Source organism: Bufo bufo, chromosome 4 (genome assembly GCF_905171765.1).
Source record: "Bufo bufo chromosome 4, aBufBuf1.1, whole genome shotgun sequence".
Lineage (NCBI taxonomy): Eukaryota > Metazoa > Chordata > Amphibia > Anura > Bufonidae > Bufo > Bufo bufo.
In genome coordinates, this window is record NC_053392.1 from 307,868,238 (window position 1) to 307,883,841 (window position 15,604).

At 42.8% G+C, this 15,604-nt stretch overlaps 1 protein-coding gene across 1 annotated transcript in view; it reads right to left on the bottom strand.

Moving 5' to 3' along the window:
- Nucleotides 1-15,604, bottom strand: part of LOC120998185 (gamma-aminobutyric acid receptor subunit rho-1) — a 166,542-nt gene that overhangs the window by 124,200 nt on the left and 26,738 nt on the right. Inside the window, exon 2 of the mRNA XM_040428757.1 lies at nt 3,498-3,604. Coding sequence (XP_040284691.1) covers nt 3,498-3,516 — 19 coding nt within the window. The 5' untranslated portion in view covers nt 3,517-3,604. The remainder of the gene's footprint in view (nt 1-3,497; nt 3,605-15,604) is intronic.

Below are 15,604 nucleotides of genomic sequence, written 5' to 3' on the forward strand. Positions count from 1 at the left end.
AAAGACTGTATAGAGGTGCATATAAAATTTATATTTAGAATGGCTTTATGTTCTCAGCTAAAATGCTGCATGGGTGAATAAAGAGATCCAATAATTTATGTGAAAAACGAGGGCTGCCGTCATTTCTTATGTTTGATGGCACAGAGAAAAACTGGTAGAAAAACAATACAGTTGTTTGGCTTCTGTATGTGATTGTTGTTTGCTGAGCTTTACAGTTTCAAAACAAAAATGGCTCTAGAACAAACAGCAACTGAAAAAATGTATTAACAGATTAATAAAGACACTAAAAAGCAAATAACCTATAGCTAATTTGAATTAATTACTTAAAGGCCATATACACCTTTGGGGGCATTTTTTATTATTATTGCATTATTAGGCTGAGTTCACATCACCGTTTAGCTTTCCGTTCTTCTGATCCGTCAGAAGAGGAGAGAGAGAGAAAACAAAAACAGGATCCTGTAAAAAAAAAACAGATCCTGTTGCATCAGTTATGTATAGGATTGCCATAGAATCTGTTTTTTTTACAGGATCCAGTAAAAAAAACAGATCCTGTTGCATCAGTTGGCATCCGTTTAAGCCAATTCCATTTGAGATCCGTTTTTTTAGACGGGAACAAAAGTACTGCATGTAGGACTTCTTTCCTGTCTGAAAAACTGATCTTAGACGGAAATGGCTCAAACAAATGACAACTAAAGTAACAGGATAATTTTTTTTTTTACAGAATCCTGTTTTTTTTTTCTCTCTTTTCTTCTGAGGGATCAGAAGAACGGAAAGCTAAATGGTGATGTGAATGCACCCTTACTTATTTTGAGCTAAAAATCATTTTTTTTTCAATTCATCTTGATTAAAAATATGGAATTCTTTTTTGTGTACATACCTGAGATGCTCTGACATTATAAACACTCATTAGAGCTCAATCCTTATCTTACTCCAAATGTGTACATAGCCTTTAAGAACTGTATGCAAACCTGCTACGTTTACCGCATATGCACTCAATTGCTGCACACCGTTGATCTAAAAAACTGGGGACTGTGACTTAAATCCCAGCACCGTACAGCTACGGCAGGCTGATCGGGCGGGTGCAGGAGCTGCGTCCGCCCGATCAGCAGCAGGGGTCTGGCTGTACCTGTTAGCCGTGCCCCTGCAGTATGCGCTGGCATCGGTGAAAACACTGAAGCCGGCGCATTAACCCTTGCTGTGCCGCTGTCAGCGCTGACCACGTCATGTGCGGGGTGGGTGGAGGGAGGGAGCTCCCCGTTCCCATCGGGTCCTTGCGCTGTGGTGATGGGGACCCGATGGCTGGAAAGGCAGCCCGATGCCTTCTATAGGCATTGTGCTGCCTTCCATGTAAGCCTGTGAGACTCGGCCCCCTGGGTCTCACAGGCAAGCAGGCTGTGAGTGTATTACAGTGTATAATACACTTACAGCCAATGCATTACAATACAGATTTGTTGTAATTCATTGTAGAGGGGATCAGACCCCCAAAAGTTGAAGTGGGACAAAAAAAAGTAAAAAAATGTAAAAATTTCTCATAAAAAAAAGAAAAGTAGACATATTAGGTATTGCCGCATTGACATGCTCTATATTGACAGGCTCTATTGACAGGCTCTATAAAAATATTAGATGATCCACCCCGTCAGATGAACGCAGCAAAAAAACAAAAAAAAAAACGTGCCAAAACAGCCATTTTTTGGTCACCTTGCCTCACAAAAAGTGTAATACCAAGCAATCAAAAAGTTGTATGTACCCCAAAATGGTACCAATCAAGCCATTATCCCATCCCACTAAAAATTATACCCTACATAAGACAATCGCTCCAAAAAAAAAAAATGGCTCTCAGAAATTGGCAACACAAAAACAAGATATTTTTCTCAAAATGTTAATGTGTAAAACTTGCAAAAATAAAAAATAGACACATTAGGTATCGCCGCGTCTATAACAACCTGCTCTAAAAAAATATTACACGATATGCCCCCTCAGGTGAATGCTGTAAAAAAAATTAAAACTGCCATTTTTTGTCACCTTGTCTCACAAAAAGTGTAATACCAAGCAATCAAAAAGTCATATGTACCCCAAAATGGTACCAGTGAAAACGTCACCTCATCCTGCAAAAAATTAACCCCCACATAAGACAATCACTGAAAAAATAAAAACCAAGCCAGCCATATGGTGCTCCTTCTGTTCTGAATTGTGCCGTGTGTCCCCACAACAGTTTACCACCACATATGGGATGTTGCCATATTCAGGAGAAAATAGGAAGCAAATATGTGGTGCTGTTTCTCCTGCTACCCCTTGTGAAAATGAAACATTTTGGGCAAAGCAACATTTTATTGGAAGAAATAAAACTTTTCCTTTTGGGCAGACTAGATGGGCCAAATGGTTCTTATCTGCAGACACATTCTATGTTTCTATGTTTCATTTTCACAGCCAAGTGTTTCCAAATTCTGTAACACGCTTATGGGGCCAAAGTGATCTGTACACCCCTTAATATATTCTTTCAAGGGTGTAGTTTCCAAAATGGGGTCACTTTTTTGAGGGTTTCCACTGTAGGGGTACGTCATGGTCTCTTCAAATACAAAATGGTGCTCAAAAACCATTCTAGCAAAATCTGCCTCCAAAAACCATATGGCACTCCTTTCCTTCTGACCACTGCCATGTGCCCCTACAGCAGTTTACCACCACATATGGAGTATTTCTGTAAACTGAAGAATAAGAGTAATGTATTGCATATTGAGGTTTATTTTGCTGTTAACCTTTGCTATGTTGCAAGAAAAAAATGATTAAATAAAAAAATGAAATGTTGAAATTTCACCTCCATTTTCCTTTAATTCTTGTGGAACACCTCAAGGGTTAACAAAGTTTGTAACATCAGTTTTGAATAATTTAAGGTGTGTAATTTCTAAAATGGGGTCATTTATGGGTGGTTTCTATTACGTAACACCTCAAAATCACTTTATAACTGAACTGGTGTTTTAAAAAAATGGTTTGGGAAATTTTCTTGAAAATTAGAAAAATTGCTTCTAAAATTTTAAGCCTTCTAATGTCCAAAAAAAATTAAATTACATTTACAAAATGATGCCAACATATTTTGTGAGGTATCTCTATCTTCCACAACAGCAGAGAAATTCATATTTAGAAAATAGTGAATTTTTTTTAAATTTTCTAAAATGTTGGGATTTTTTGAATACAGGTAAAACACATTCACTGAAATTTATCACTAACATGAAGTACAAAGTGTCACGAGAAAACAATCTCAGAATGGCTTGGATAAAAAGCTTTCCAAAGTTATTACCACAAAAAGTGACAAATGTCAGATTTGCAAAAACAGGCATGAGATTTAAGGTGAAAAATTGCTCCGTACTGAGGGGTTAAGGCATGTTTATACAATACGTTTATATTGGCAATAACTGTTATTAATATCTCCTGTTATAGTTCTAATATGCTGAAATGAGCATCAAATAGCATGCATAGCAAGAAGTTCCCAATATGTAACATACCCCCAAAGCCAGGTCTCATAGTGAAGTCGTGGTCATCTATTCGAAGCAGTTGTTCAGACTTGGTCAGTGGTGATTTTGTTATATCTGGACTTCTTTTGAAAACTGGGCTGTTTACAAAATACACAATACAAATAAAACTATTTTTAGTGATGCATAATGCTTCATTATCAAGAAGAATCACAGTAAGGGTGAGTTCACACTAACATTAGGGATTCCGTTATGGCTTTCCGTTATAACATGGTTATAACGGAAAATAACAGAATGCCTAGTCAGAATGCAAAACGGAAGCCCTTAAAATGCATTCCGTTTGCTCTCCGTCCTAATAGAAGTCTATGGGAAAGCATAACGGATCCGTCTGGGTCCCGTTATGCAAGACGGAAAACAAGGTCCTGTCGACAGGACTTTGTTTTCCGTCTTGCATAACGGGACCCAGACGGATCCGTTTTGATTCCCATAGACTTCTATTAGGACGGAGAGCAAACGGAATACCTTTTAAAGGCTTCCGTTTTGCATTTCGTCATAATACAAGTCTATGGGCAGAAGAACGGATCCGTCCGTCCGTCTTAGGGATTCCGTTATTTCCGCTATAACTATGTTATAACGGAAAGCCATAATGGAATCCCTAACGCTAGTGTGAGCCCACCCTAATAGACATTAAACATTATTAAACAAGTATGTTTCAAAACTTCCTTAAATAACAGTTTGGCACACATGAAACAAATTTAGATTTTTTCCTGAACCTGAATTGTCCTGATTTTTTTTCTACAAACAAGGACAGTAAATCTTTAGGTCTGCTCAGTGTGCTCAAGTTCAGAGCTACTGTGCCCAGACATAGTTCAGGAATATGGAAACCCCCAAAAGTCATTATGAGAACAGTGTATTTATTTAAGGAGAAATAACAGGGTTGGAAATCATTTAAAAATAACTGTTTTGTTTTGGCTGTTTAACAAAATCTTGTGTGCTTTGTAAAAGTGAACTGTATAGAATATTTAATTTTGGTATAATCTTACACTAATTGTAGGAGAAATTCTACCATATTTGATAAAGTTTACAGAAACCTCAAAACATCTTAAAGCACAAAGGGGGTAATTCATCAAACTGGTGTAAAGTAGAACTGGCTTAGTTGCCAGTTTAGTTTAGTTGCAACTAAACCAGTTCTACTTTACTCCAGTTTGATAAATCTCCCCCATAATTCCTAAAAACAGTTACAACACACTGCTACAGAGGACAGACAGACAACATAAGTTTTTGTCTCCTATTTAGTGCAGTTGACTGAAATCTTGAATTGAATAGTAAATTTTTAACAGAAGAACATTTCTAAGGCACTTTTCTTACATATGCACTTAAACTGATATCTGAGACCTAAACGAAATACGAATACTCTGATTTATTAACAAATTGAAATGTGTTGTCAAGCTCTAACAGACGAGCTTAAGGAAAACAGCGAGGAGGAAAACCGACTGGCAGGTAGCAGCCGGGAACGAGGTACCCAAGCACAATCCCAGAGTAGTCAGGCAAAATCCAAGGTTAAGGCGGAATGCAGAGGGTCAGAAGCAGAGGTTGGTCAAAGTTAATACACAGAAAGTCAGCAGGGAACAGCGAACTAAATGCCTAGGAAGCTTTGTATGTCTTACCATAAGGTGGAATAGCTCAGCACTGAGCCAGGATCTAATCAGCTCTTTATAGCCAGAGTGTGTGGGTGTGGACCGGGAACTTCCCCCCAGCAAGGCCACAGCTATTATCTAAATATGCGCAGCAGTTGCTGGGGCGCCCATGGTTCTGCCAGGCCGAAGGGGGGTCCGTATACCACGCAGCACCCTCCAACACCGAGGGGAGATGATGTTCCTCGGCTTCCTGACATGTGTGAAGCCCAAACTAATTTAAATTGTAATAGTCAATAGGAGAAAATGGGTTCTACTTTACCTTATGCTGTACGAGCTCAGTATAATTTAAAGGGTCACTTCCATCCAAGGGCATAACAAGTAACCAGGATAGGACTGGCTTACAAGAGTAATAGACGATCTTCTGGTGGGTCCATTGTCTATAACCATAGTGGGCCTCAGAGGTCCAGGAACAAAATCCTATTTGGAGCTACCTTTGAAGCTAATTAATTACCTCTATTTTCTTGTTTCAAAACCTATTAGACTTTATTGATTATATAGAGCTTTAGACATGAGAATACATTCCTCTAGTTGGCCAAAGGAACCCCAGTCCGATACGGGTTATAAAACTCCCCTAACTAGAGTTGAGCTGACACCTGGATGTTCGGATTCAATGGGTTCGGCCGAACTTCACAAAAAAGTTCAAGTTCGGGACCCGAACTTGACCCCGAAACCGAAGTCAATGGGGACCTGATCTTTTGAGCACTAAAATGGCTGTAAAAAAGTAATGGAAAGGGCTAGAGGGCTTCAAAAGGAAGCAAAATGTGGTTAAGAGCCTGGCAAGTGCTCTGCAAACAAATGTGGATAGGGAAATGACTTAAAATAACATAAAATACATTTAAAAAAAAATTATAATCTTGATCTTGGAGGACGAGGTCCATATGGAGTAGGAGGTTGAGGAGGCGGTGGATGTGGCGGTGTAGGTTAAAGCGGCGGTGGAGGATGAGGAGGTAGCCTACACTGCTTTTTGGGTTTATTTTTTATTTTTTGTTTAAATTAGGGTACACCCCAAAACATTGGGAAATATAACCTGTTATAACCCCCTCCAGCCGTGCTAAACAAACGTTTAGACAATACACTGGCTGCAGGGCAGACCAGCACCTCCAAGGCATAAAGGGCAAGCTCAGGCCATATGCCCAATTTGTAGACCCAGAAGTTAAAGGGGGCAGACCCATCAGTCAGTACGTGTAGGCGTGTGCACACATACTGCTCCACCATGTCACATGTCCCCGTGATGTCCACGATCCAATTGGATATCTGCTCTGACAACTTTCGATGTTCTTTTCTGCACCTACCATGTTTATCACGGTTAACGCCGGAGAGGGAGCGTGAGAAAGGGACACCACATCCAAGGGAGGTCAATGACTGCAATGTTATAAAGCTGAAATGTAGGACAAATTATTGAAGCCGAAGCTTCCAAGTAAAGGAGGAGGCGCGCGGCAATTACCCACTCCCGACTCGGGGAGGTAGTGACGATAAATAACAATACAGGACTCTTAAGATGCCCTGTTATTGGAATGATTATTAAAAAATTATAGGGAATGTCACTGGGGTATTTTGGATTTGGAAACGTTAGACAGGAGAGGCCCTGCTGCCGCTTTGTTAAGTCTAGATAACTTCTGCCTGATCGCACGTCCCTGTGACGTCCACGATCCAATTGGATATCTTCTCTATCAACTTTTGATGTTCTTTTCTGCGCCTACCATGTTGATCACGGTTAGCCACGAATCAGGGTTCCAACCCGGAGAGGGAGCGTGAGAAAGGGATACCACATCCAAGGGAGGTCAATGGCTGCAATGTGATCAAGCTGAAATGTAGGACAAGTTATTAAAGCGGAAGGATCGAATGAAAGGGCCAATTAAAGACAAATTTTAAAAATGTAATTCCCTGTCACCTATGCAGAGCAGGGGTTTTTCATCGCCAGAAATGGGTTAATATCACCTACCAATGGAACAGATGATTTTTTAAAATTTCGGTCCCTGTCTCTTATGCAGAGCAGGGGTTTATTCACGGCAAAAATGGTAAAATGTCACCCAAGAATGTAACAATTAGTGAAATTTATTAACCTGTCTACTAGGTAGAGCAGGGGTATATCACAGCCAAAAATTGGTGAATGTCACCCAACTATGTAACAGAAAAATTAGTGAAATTTATTAACCTGTCTACTAGGTAGAGCAGGGGTATATCACAGCCAAAAATTGGTGAATGTCACCCAACTATGTAACAGAAAAATTAGTGAAATTTATTAACCTGTCTACTAGGTAGAGCAGGGGTATATCATAGCCAAAAATTAGTAAAATATCACCCAACAATGTAACAGAAAAATTAGTGAAATTTATTAACCTGTCCACTAGGTAGAGCAGGGGAATACCACAGCCAAAAATTGGTGAATGTCACCCAACTATGTAACAGAAAAATTTGTGAAATTTATTAACCTGTCTACTAGGTAGAGCAGGGGTATATCATAGCCAAAAATTAGTAAAATATCACCCAACAATGTAACAGAAAAATTAGTGAAATTTATTAACCTGTCAACTAGGTAGAGCAGGGGTATATTACAGCACAAAATTGGCAAATGTCACCTGACAATGTAACAGAAAAATTTGTGAAATTTATTAACCTGTCTACTAGGTAGAGCAGGGGTATATCACAGCCAAAAAATGGTGAATGTCACCCAACTATGTAACAGAAAAACTAGTGAAATTTATTAACCTGTCTACTAGGTAAAGCAGGGGTATATTAAAGCCAAAAATTGGTGAATGTCACCCGACAATGTAACAGAAAAATTTGTGAAATTTATTAACCTGTCTACTAGGTAGAGCAGGGGTATATCACAGCCAAAAATTGGTGAATGTCACCCAACTATGTAACAGAAAAATTTGCGAAATTTATTAACCTGTCAACTAGGTAGAGCAGGGGTATATCACAGCAAAAAATTGGTGAATGTCACCTGAAAAAGTAACAGATAAATTAGTGAAATTTGTTTACCTGTCTACCTGGTAGAGCAGGGGTATATCACAGCCAAAACTTGGTGAATTTCACCCGAAAATGTAACAGACAAATTAGTGAAATTTGTTTACCTGTCTACTAGGTAGAGCAGGGGTATATCACAGCCACAAATTGGTGAATTTCACCCGAAAAAGTAAGAGACAAATTTGTGAAATTACATAAATAAAATATGTACAAATTAAAAAAATAATAATATTGATGTATAAGGAGGAGGTCCATATGGAGTAGAAAGTTGAGGAGGCGGTGGTAGCCAACAGTGGTTTTTGGTTTTAATTTAATTTTTTTTATTTTTTATTAGGGTACACCCCAAAAGAGTGAGAAATATCAAAAATACAACAATGAGCAATTGCGCTGTAGTATAACAATGGCTGGGTAAGGCCAGTATACATGTCTATTCTACACAAGGTACGGACAAGTCCTGTGGCATCCATGCCTGGTTCATTTTAATGAACGTGAGCTTGTCCACATTGGCTGTGGACACGCGTCTGCGCTTGTCTGTGATAACGTGCCCTGCTGTGCTAAACAAACATTCAGATAATACACTGGCTGCAGGGCAGGCCAGCACCTCCAAGGCGTAAAGGGCAAGCTCAGGCCATGTGCCCAATTTGGAGTCTCAGAAGTTGAAGGGGGCAGACCCGTCATTCAGTACGTGTTTGCGTGTGCACACATACTGCACCAAAATGTTGCTGAAATGTTCCCTCCTGCTAAGCTTTTCCACATTTCGGCCATGCTAACCCTGCCTTCTGAGGTGCTGATGGTGCCCCAGCTGCGTTGGCCTCTGCCTTTGCCTTGTGCTTACACTGTGCCCTCGCTGTCAAGTGGGAATGCCACCAGCAGCACGTCTACCAGCGTGCGCTTGTACTCGCGCATCTTACGATCAAGCTCTAGTGACGGAATTAAGGACAGTACATTGTCCTTGTAATGGGGATCCAGCAGCGTGGCCACCCAATAATCAGCACAAGTTAGAATGTGGGCAACTCGGCGGTCATTGCGGAGACACTGCAGCATGTAATCGCTCATGTGTGCCATGCTGCCCAGAGGCAACAACAAGCTGTCCTCTGTGGGCAGTGTATTGTGTGTCCTCTGTATCCCCCCAGCCACGCACCAGTGATGGCCATGAGCTTGGGTGCCACCCTGCTGTCAACACGGTTCCTCCTCCTCCATCTCCTCCTCCTCATCCTCCACCTCATCATCCTCCAGAACTGTGCCCTGGCTGGACAATGGTGTACCTGGCGTTTGTGGGTGCAGGAACCCACCCTCGGAGCCACTTGTGAATGACTGGCGGAACCCTATGAAATTATCCCTATTCCTCCTCCTCCTCCTATGCCACATCCTCTTCCATCATCACCAGAAGAGTTTTTTCAAGGAGGCATAGAAGTGGGATAGTAACGCTGAGAACGGCGTTATTAGCACTGGCCATGTTGGTGGAGTACTCGAAACAGCGCAACAAGGAACACAGGTCTCGCATGGAGGCCCAGTCATTGGTGGTGAAGTGGTGCTGTTCCGCCGAGCAACTCACCCGTGCGTGCTGCAGCTGAAACTCCACTATCGCCTGCTGCTGCTCGCACAGTTTGGCCAGCATGTGCAAGGTGGAGTTCCACCTTGTGGGCACGTCGCATATGAGGCGGTGAGCGGAAAGGCCGAAGTTACTCTGCAGCACTGACAGGCGAGCAGCAGCAGGGTGAGAACGCCGAAAGCGCACACAGATGGCCTGCACTTTCTGCAGCAGCTCTGACATTTCAGGGCCAGGGATCATAGGTGGGTAGGGGGGTACTTCCTCTTCCGCTCCAGTGTTTGGGAGATGGAGAGCTTAACACTTCTGTGGGACATTGTGGAGATGCTTGGTGACCCAGGTGGTGGTGTTGCTGGCAGATCACCTGTTTGCGGGGTGGCAGGTGCCACTGTCACTCCAGAGGTGGATGAATAGGCCGAGACTGCAGCAGAAGAGGAAGCAGGAGGAGCCGGAGACCTGTCTTGGTTTTTAAGGTGTCTACTCCACTGCAGCTCGTGCTTTGCACTTAGATGCCTGGTCATGCAGGTTGTGCTCAGGTTGAGATCGTTTATGCCTCGCTTCTGGCTCTGATTGCACAGCGTGCAAACCACTCGTGTCTTGTCGTCAGCAACTTGTCTGAAGAACTACCATGCCAGGGAACTCCTTGGAGCTGGCTTTGGTGTGCTCGGTCCCTTGCTGAGGGGGCAGTAACAGGCGTACTGTCTAGGGCAGTGATGGTGAACCTTTTACAGACTGAGTGCCCAAACTGCAATCCAAAACCCATTATTTATCGCAAAGTGCCAACACGGCAATTTAACCTAAATACTACAGTCCAATATAGTATATCTTCCATGTACTTTATCATTTAGCTATAATAGCCTGCCTACATTCAGTGTCCTGCCTGTGCTGTTCATAAGAGTGCCCTGCGCTGATGAATTGTAGGAATAGTCTAAGGACATATTGGTACACCATAGACTTTTTCCAGGGTGCGAGTGCCCACAGATAGGTCTCTGAGTGCCGCCTCTGGCACCCGTGCCATAGGTTCGCCACCACTGGTCTAGGGGATGGCCGCTCCGCTTTTGCACCCTGCTCCCTTTTCTGCTGTGTTGGTGGTTCTGTGCGATCACCGCCTCTTCTCTGAACTACAAGGTCACCTCGCATGACCTTGATTCCATGTGGGGTCGAGGACCTCATTGTCCTCCACATCATCTTCCACCCAGTCTTCACCCCTGCCCTCCTTGTCAGTCTGCACACGGCAGAAAGCCACAGCAGTTGGCACCTGTGTTTCGTCATCATCCGAGACGTGCTGCGGTGGTCCTCCCATGTACTCATCTTGAATTATAAGTGGTTGGGCATCAGTGCACTCAATCTCTTCCACTTCTGGGGCAGGGCTATGTGGATGGCCCTGGGAAACCCTGCTAGCAGAGTCATCAAAAAGCAGAAGAGACTGCTGCATGACTTGGGGCTCAGACTGCTTGGCTGATTTGCAAGGAGGTGAGGTGAAAGACTGATGGACATTGGCTGCAGGTGCTAACTCTGATCTTTCAGCAGGAGTCTGGGTGGGAGACAATGTGAAGGAACTGGAGGCACTGTCAGCAACCCAATCTACTATCGCCTGTACTTGTTCTGGCCTTACTTCGTAGAGCAGCTTTAGGCCCAACCAAATAACGCTGAAGGTTCTGTCGCCTAATCACACCTGAGGAAGGTGTTTCACTTGTGCGTGTAGCTGGCACAGATCGACCACGTCCTCTCTCTGCAACAGGAGCTCCACCAGCAGCACCACTGCCGGGGCACGTCCCTTATTCGAAGCTCTACTCATACTCCGCACCATTTGTCTAGGCCAAAATGGGTGTTTTTTTAATACACAGAATATAACAGCAGTATCTAACCGCGAGTATATTCACACTGACAGATCGCAGCAAAGGCCGCAAATTTTGTCATTAGGCCCACAACTGGGTTGTTTTTTTTAATAATAGAATAAAACAGCAGTATCTAACGCGTGTATTACACACAGACAGATAGCAGGAAAGGCCACAATTTGGTTATTTTGCCCAAATGGGTGTTTTTTTTAATAACAGAATATGACAGTAGTATCTAACGCTTGTATTTCACACTGACAGATGCAGCAAAGGCTGCAAAATTAGTATTTTGCCCAAAATGGGTGTTTTTTTGGGGCAAGTAGTATCTAACGCTTGTATTTCACACTGACAGATGCAGCAAGGGCTGTAGAAATTAGTATTTTGCCCAACAAGAGTGTTTTTTAAAACCCAGAAAATTATTGCAGTATTTCAAGCTTAAATTTCACACTGACAAATGCTGCATAGGCCCCAGATGGAGGGTATTGCCAAAAATTGGTGCTTTCTTAAACCCAGAAAATTATTGCAGTATTTCAAGCTTTTATTTAACAATGACAATGCTTGCAAAGGCCACAGATGTAGGGTCTTGCCAAAAACGGGTGATTTTTTTAAACCCAGAATATAAGTGTAGTATTTTAAGCTTCTTTTTGACTGTCATAAATGCACATATGCTGTGCTGGTGCACTGAACTTCCATAAAATGGCCGCCGACCCACCTAACTAACACGGATACAAGTTATTTTTCTGGGTCACTGGGCTCAGGGCAGGGTAAAAAGAATGTGCACTGCACCCACAAAACAAAATCTAGTTAGATCGCTGAGTTAACAAGCACTTCAGATTAAAGATTCTTTCCTATTCTCTCCCTGAAATCACCAGCAGCATCCTCTCCCTACACTAGTAACAGCAGAGTGACGTGCAGCGCTACATGATTCCAGCTTATATAGAGGCTGGGTCACATGCTGCACTGGCCAATCACAGCCATGCCATTAGTAGGCATGGCTTTGATGGCTTCTAAGGGCACACAAGTTAAACGTTTGTTGATTGGCTGCTCTGCAGCCTTTCAAAAAGCGCCATTAAATCGCCGAACACCGAACCCAAACCCAAATTTTTACAGAAAAGTTCGGGTTCGGGTCCGGGGTCCAAAAATCCTAAAGTTCGGTACGAACCCGAACTTTACAGTTCGGGTTCGCTCAACCCTACCCCTAACTCCCACTGCAGAGTCTTCGGATGTATTTTATAGGATGTCTTAAGATTCACACTTCGTCACCCTGCCTCCCTGCTTGTGAAAATGACAGGAGAAATGTACCATTCACAGGCAGGAGGCAGGGGAAGACAGTATGTAGCACTTCTCATAGGTTATAGGGCAATTCTAAACACAGCATTCAAAAATACCAGAGATAGTAATGAACGGTGAATAGTGAAAAGTGTAGGTAGTGTGGGATTCGCTCTGGTAGGCCAGGGTGTGCGACGCAGTACAGAGGCAAATTACAGTTCTTAAATCAAACTTCCGTGTTTATTCACACATTAAAACAAAAACAAAACGTCACTTTGCAGTCTTGGTGTTAGTTAACACACAATGGAAAGTTCACATAAGAAAAATCACCTTGTTGGCAGTTCTGCCTCCAGCAGTCCATTGCAGGCTTTTAGAGGGCTCGGTTTCCCTTACAGACGGGTCTCATCCCTCCAGCATGGCACAAGCCTCAGATTTCAGCACACACACCTCCTGAGCTCCACTGTCAGACTGAGGTAATCCTTCTCACCTGGCAGTGCTGGCTGGTTTTTAGGCCTGGAAAAACCCGGCCTGGGACATGGGGAGTAGTCACCCACCCATTACTTTGACTACTCCCAGTAAGAGCCGTCCCGGGTCAGCTATGCAGCCATACTTAGTATTAAGTATTAAGGAGTCAAACAGCAACTGCTGCTGACACATAAAAACTGGCTCTTACTCAACCAAGGCCAGGAACCTCAGTGACACGTACCTATCATCCACGATGATTCCTTGTACCTTCTTACAGAAGTAAAAGAAAGCTCTAGGAGGAGTCTTAGAACAACCAGGAGTTATGTAATAGATGTTAAGGCGATCCTGTATTTCACAGGAAGTCAGCTTCACATGGGAGACTGACATCCTGTCTACACAACCAAGTTTGGACTGTCCCACAGGAGAACAGATGAATCCCCTGGTGGGCTCCTGATCAAGTGGACATGATATAGCTGACCTATTTTCATATAAAAATGGTTATATTTTTTAGCAAACTATGCAGTTTATTATTATAGATGCATAAGGAGGTTGAGATGACTTGAAGGTATAGGGGCAGGCCAGTCAGAATCTTCTTTATCCAGGACCTGGCTTTTCGAAGTCACTAATGGGATCCCCATCATCAATCAATCTCTAGAGTCTTGCTGCTGCCTGCCACTGTGTGAGCAGGTAATATCTGATGTAGTTATACAGTGGGCCCACAGAATGATTATTTTTTATGGTAGGCCCCAGGAACCCCCAGTCAACACTGCCATTGGGCCCCAACAGCAAAACTTGGAATGAGCCCCATTCCACCATGACAACTTTCAGCAACATGTTGAACAACATGCTTATATTTGTTCTCCCTTACACAAAGGGTTAAAGGCACACATTGAAGTAATAGTAAAGGGATAATGTACATGGTGATGTCACAGTATAAGTAGCGCACACATAATGTCACAGTATCAGCATAATATGTACAATGATATCACAGTGCAGACATAATAAAGACAGTGATATCAAAGCACAAGAATAAAATACTCGAGGTGAACAAATAAAATACAACAAGGAAATTATACAAGCAGTGATGTCACATACAAGTATAATGAACATATGATGTCACAATACAGGAATAATGCTACGATGTCGCAGCATAAGAAAAATGCACAGTATTGCCACACAGTAGGGACAATGCAAACACGGATGTAACCATGAAGCTCCATAATAAATTGCAGTTGTATTACATTTTCCATGGAACTTTACATGCATTTTACCACTAACTGCACCTATGTATAAGTGGAAATGGGCCTGTAGTTGTCAGGCCCCATAGCAGCTGCTCTACCTGCTACCCTGGTAATTATGCCAATTCTTCCATCAACTTGCTTTATTACATATTAACAACTTATATGTGAATATTCTATGCAATAATTTTTTATAAAAACAAAAGAGGTGGACGGTTTTGTTACTATAATTTTTTGAGGGTCACTCATATATTCTCGTCCTGTTCTGGTTCTTTAAATTCCTCTTTGTTTGGACTTTTACTATAACAGTCTCACTAACTTTTTCAGTCAATCACTGCAATGGTCTGACTGAATTGCAATGTTTTTCTGTGGACAGCGGCACAACTACCATAGCGGCAGACCATGCGACTGCTATGGGCCCAGGGAAGAGGGGGGCCCAGTCTTAGTTGGGATTATTCCTCTTCTACTGGAGGTGGAAAACATGGTCAGGACTCTACCCTGTAAAGGAACAACGTTTAGCAAGAGGCAGGTTCAATAAAAAGGGTTTAGGCTGAACACCCTTCTGTCCTGTGTGGGGGGCCTGGTTTGATCCTTGCTATGGGGCCCCTTTCTTCTCTATGTACACCACTGTCTGTGGGCATTTGTATCTAGGCCCATCAAGTGTCACTGGCCTGCCCTGTGAGAGATCTGAGAAGATCGGATAGACTTGCAGCACGTGAGTTTATCTGACAGGTCTTTCTGTGTTTCCTTTCTATTTTGTTGTTGTAGGCAGGATCCCACCTCTCCACAGGTTCTGCTCCTTAGCTGTTTAAGAGGTTCTATTTAGGTCTGCCTTTACTGCTGACTTGGCGGTTGATAATGTCACGGCAAGTGGGGATAAGGGGAACACCAAGTAAACAAACAGCAACAGGTAAACAGACTAGGCCCCAAAGCTAGGGAGGAGGGAATGGTAACCTCCAAACAATCCCTGAGCCTCTCCATGACTGCTGACAGTATGAGCAAGTCCTGATGGTGAACGAACTCATACGCTGGAACCTAAGCCCTGCTGACACTGTAGCTGACCCCTAACTTATGGAGCGGAGAATGAGATTGCGGTACCTTTCACCGTGAAGGA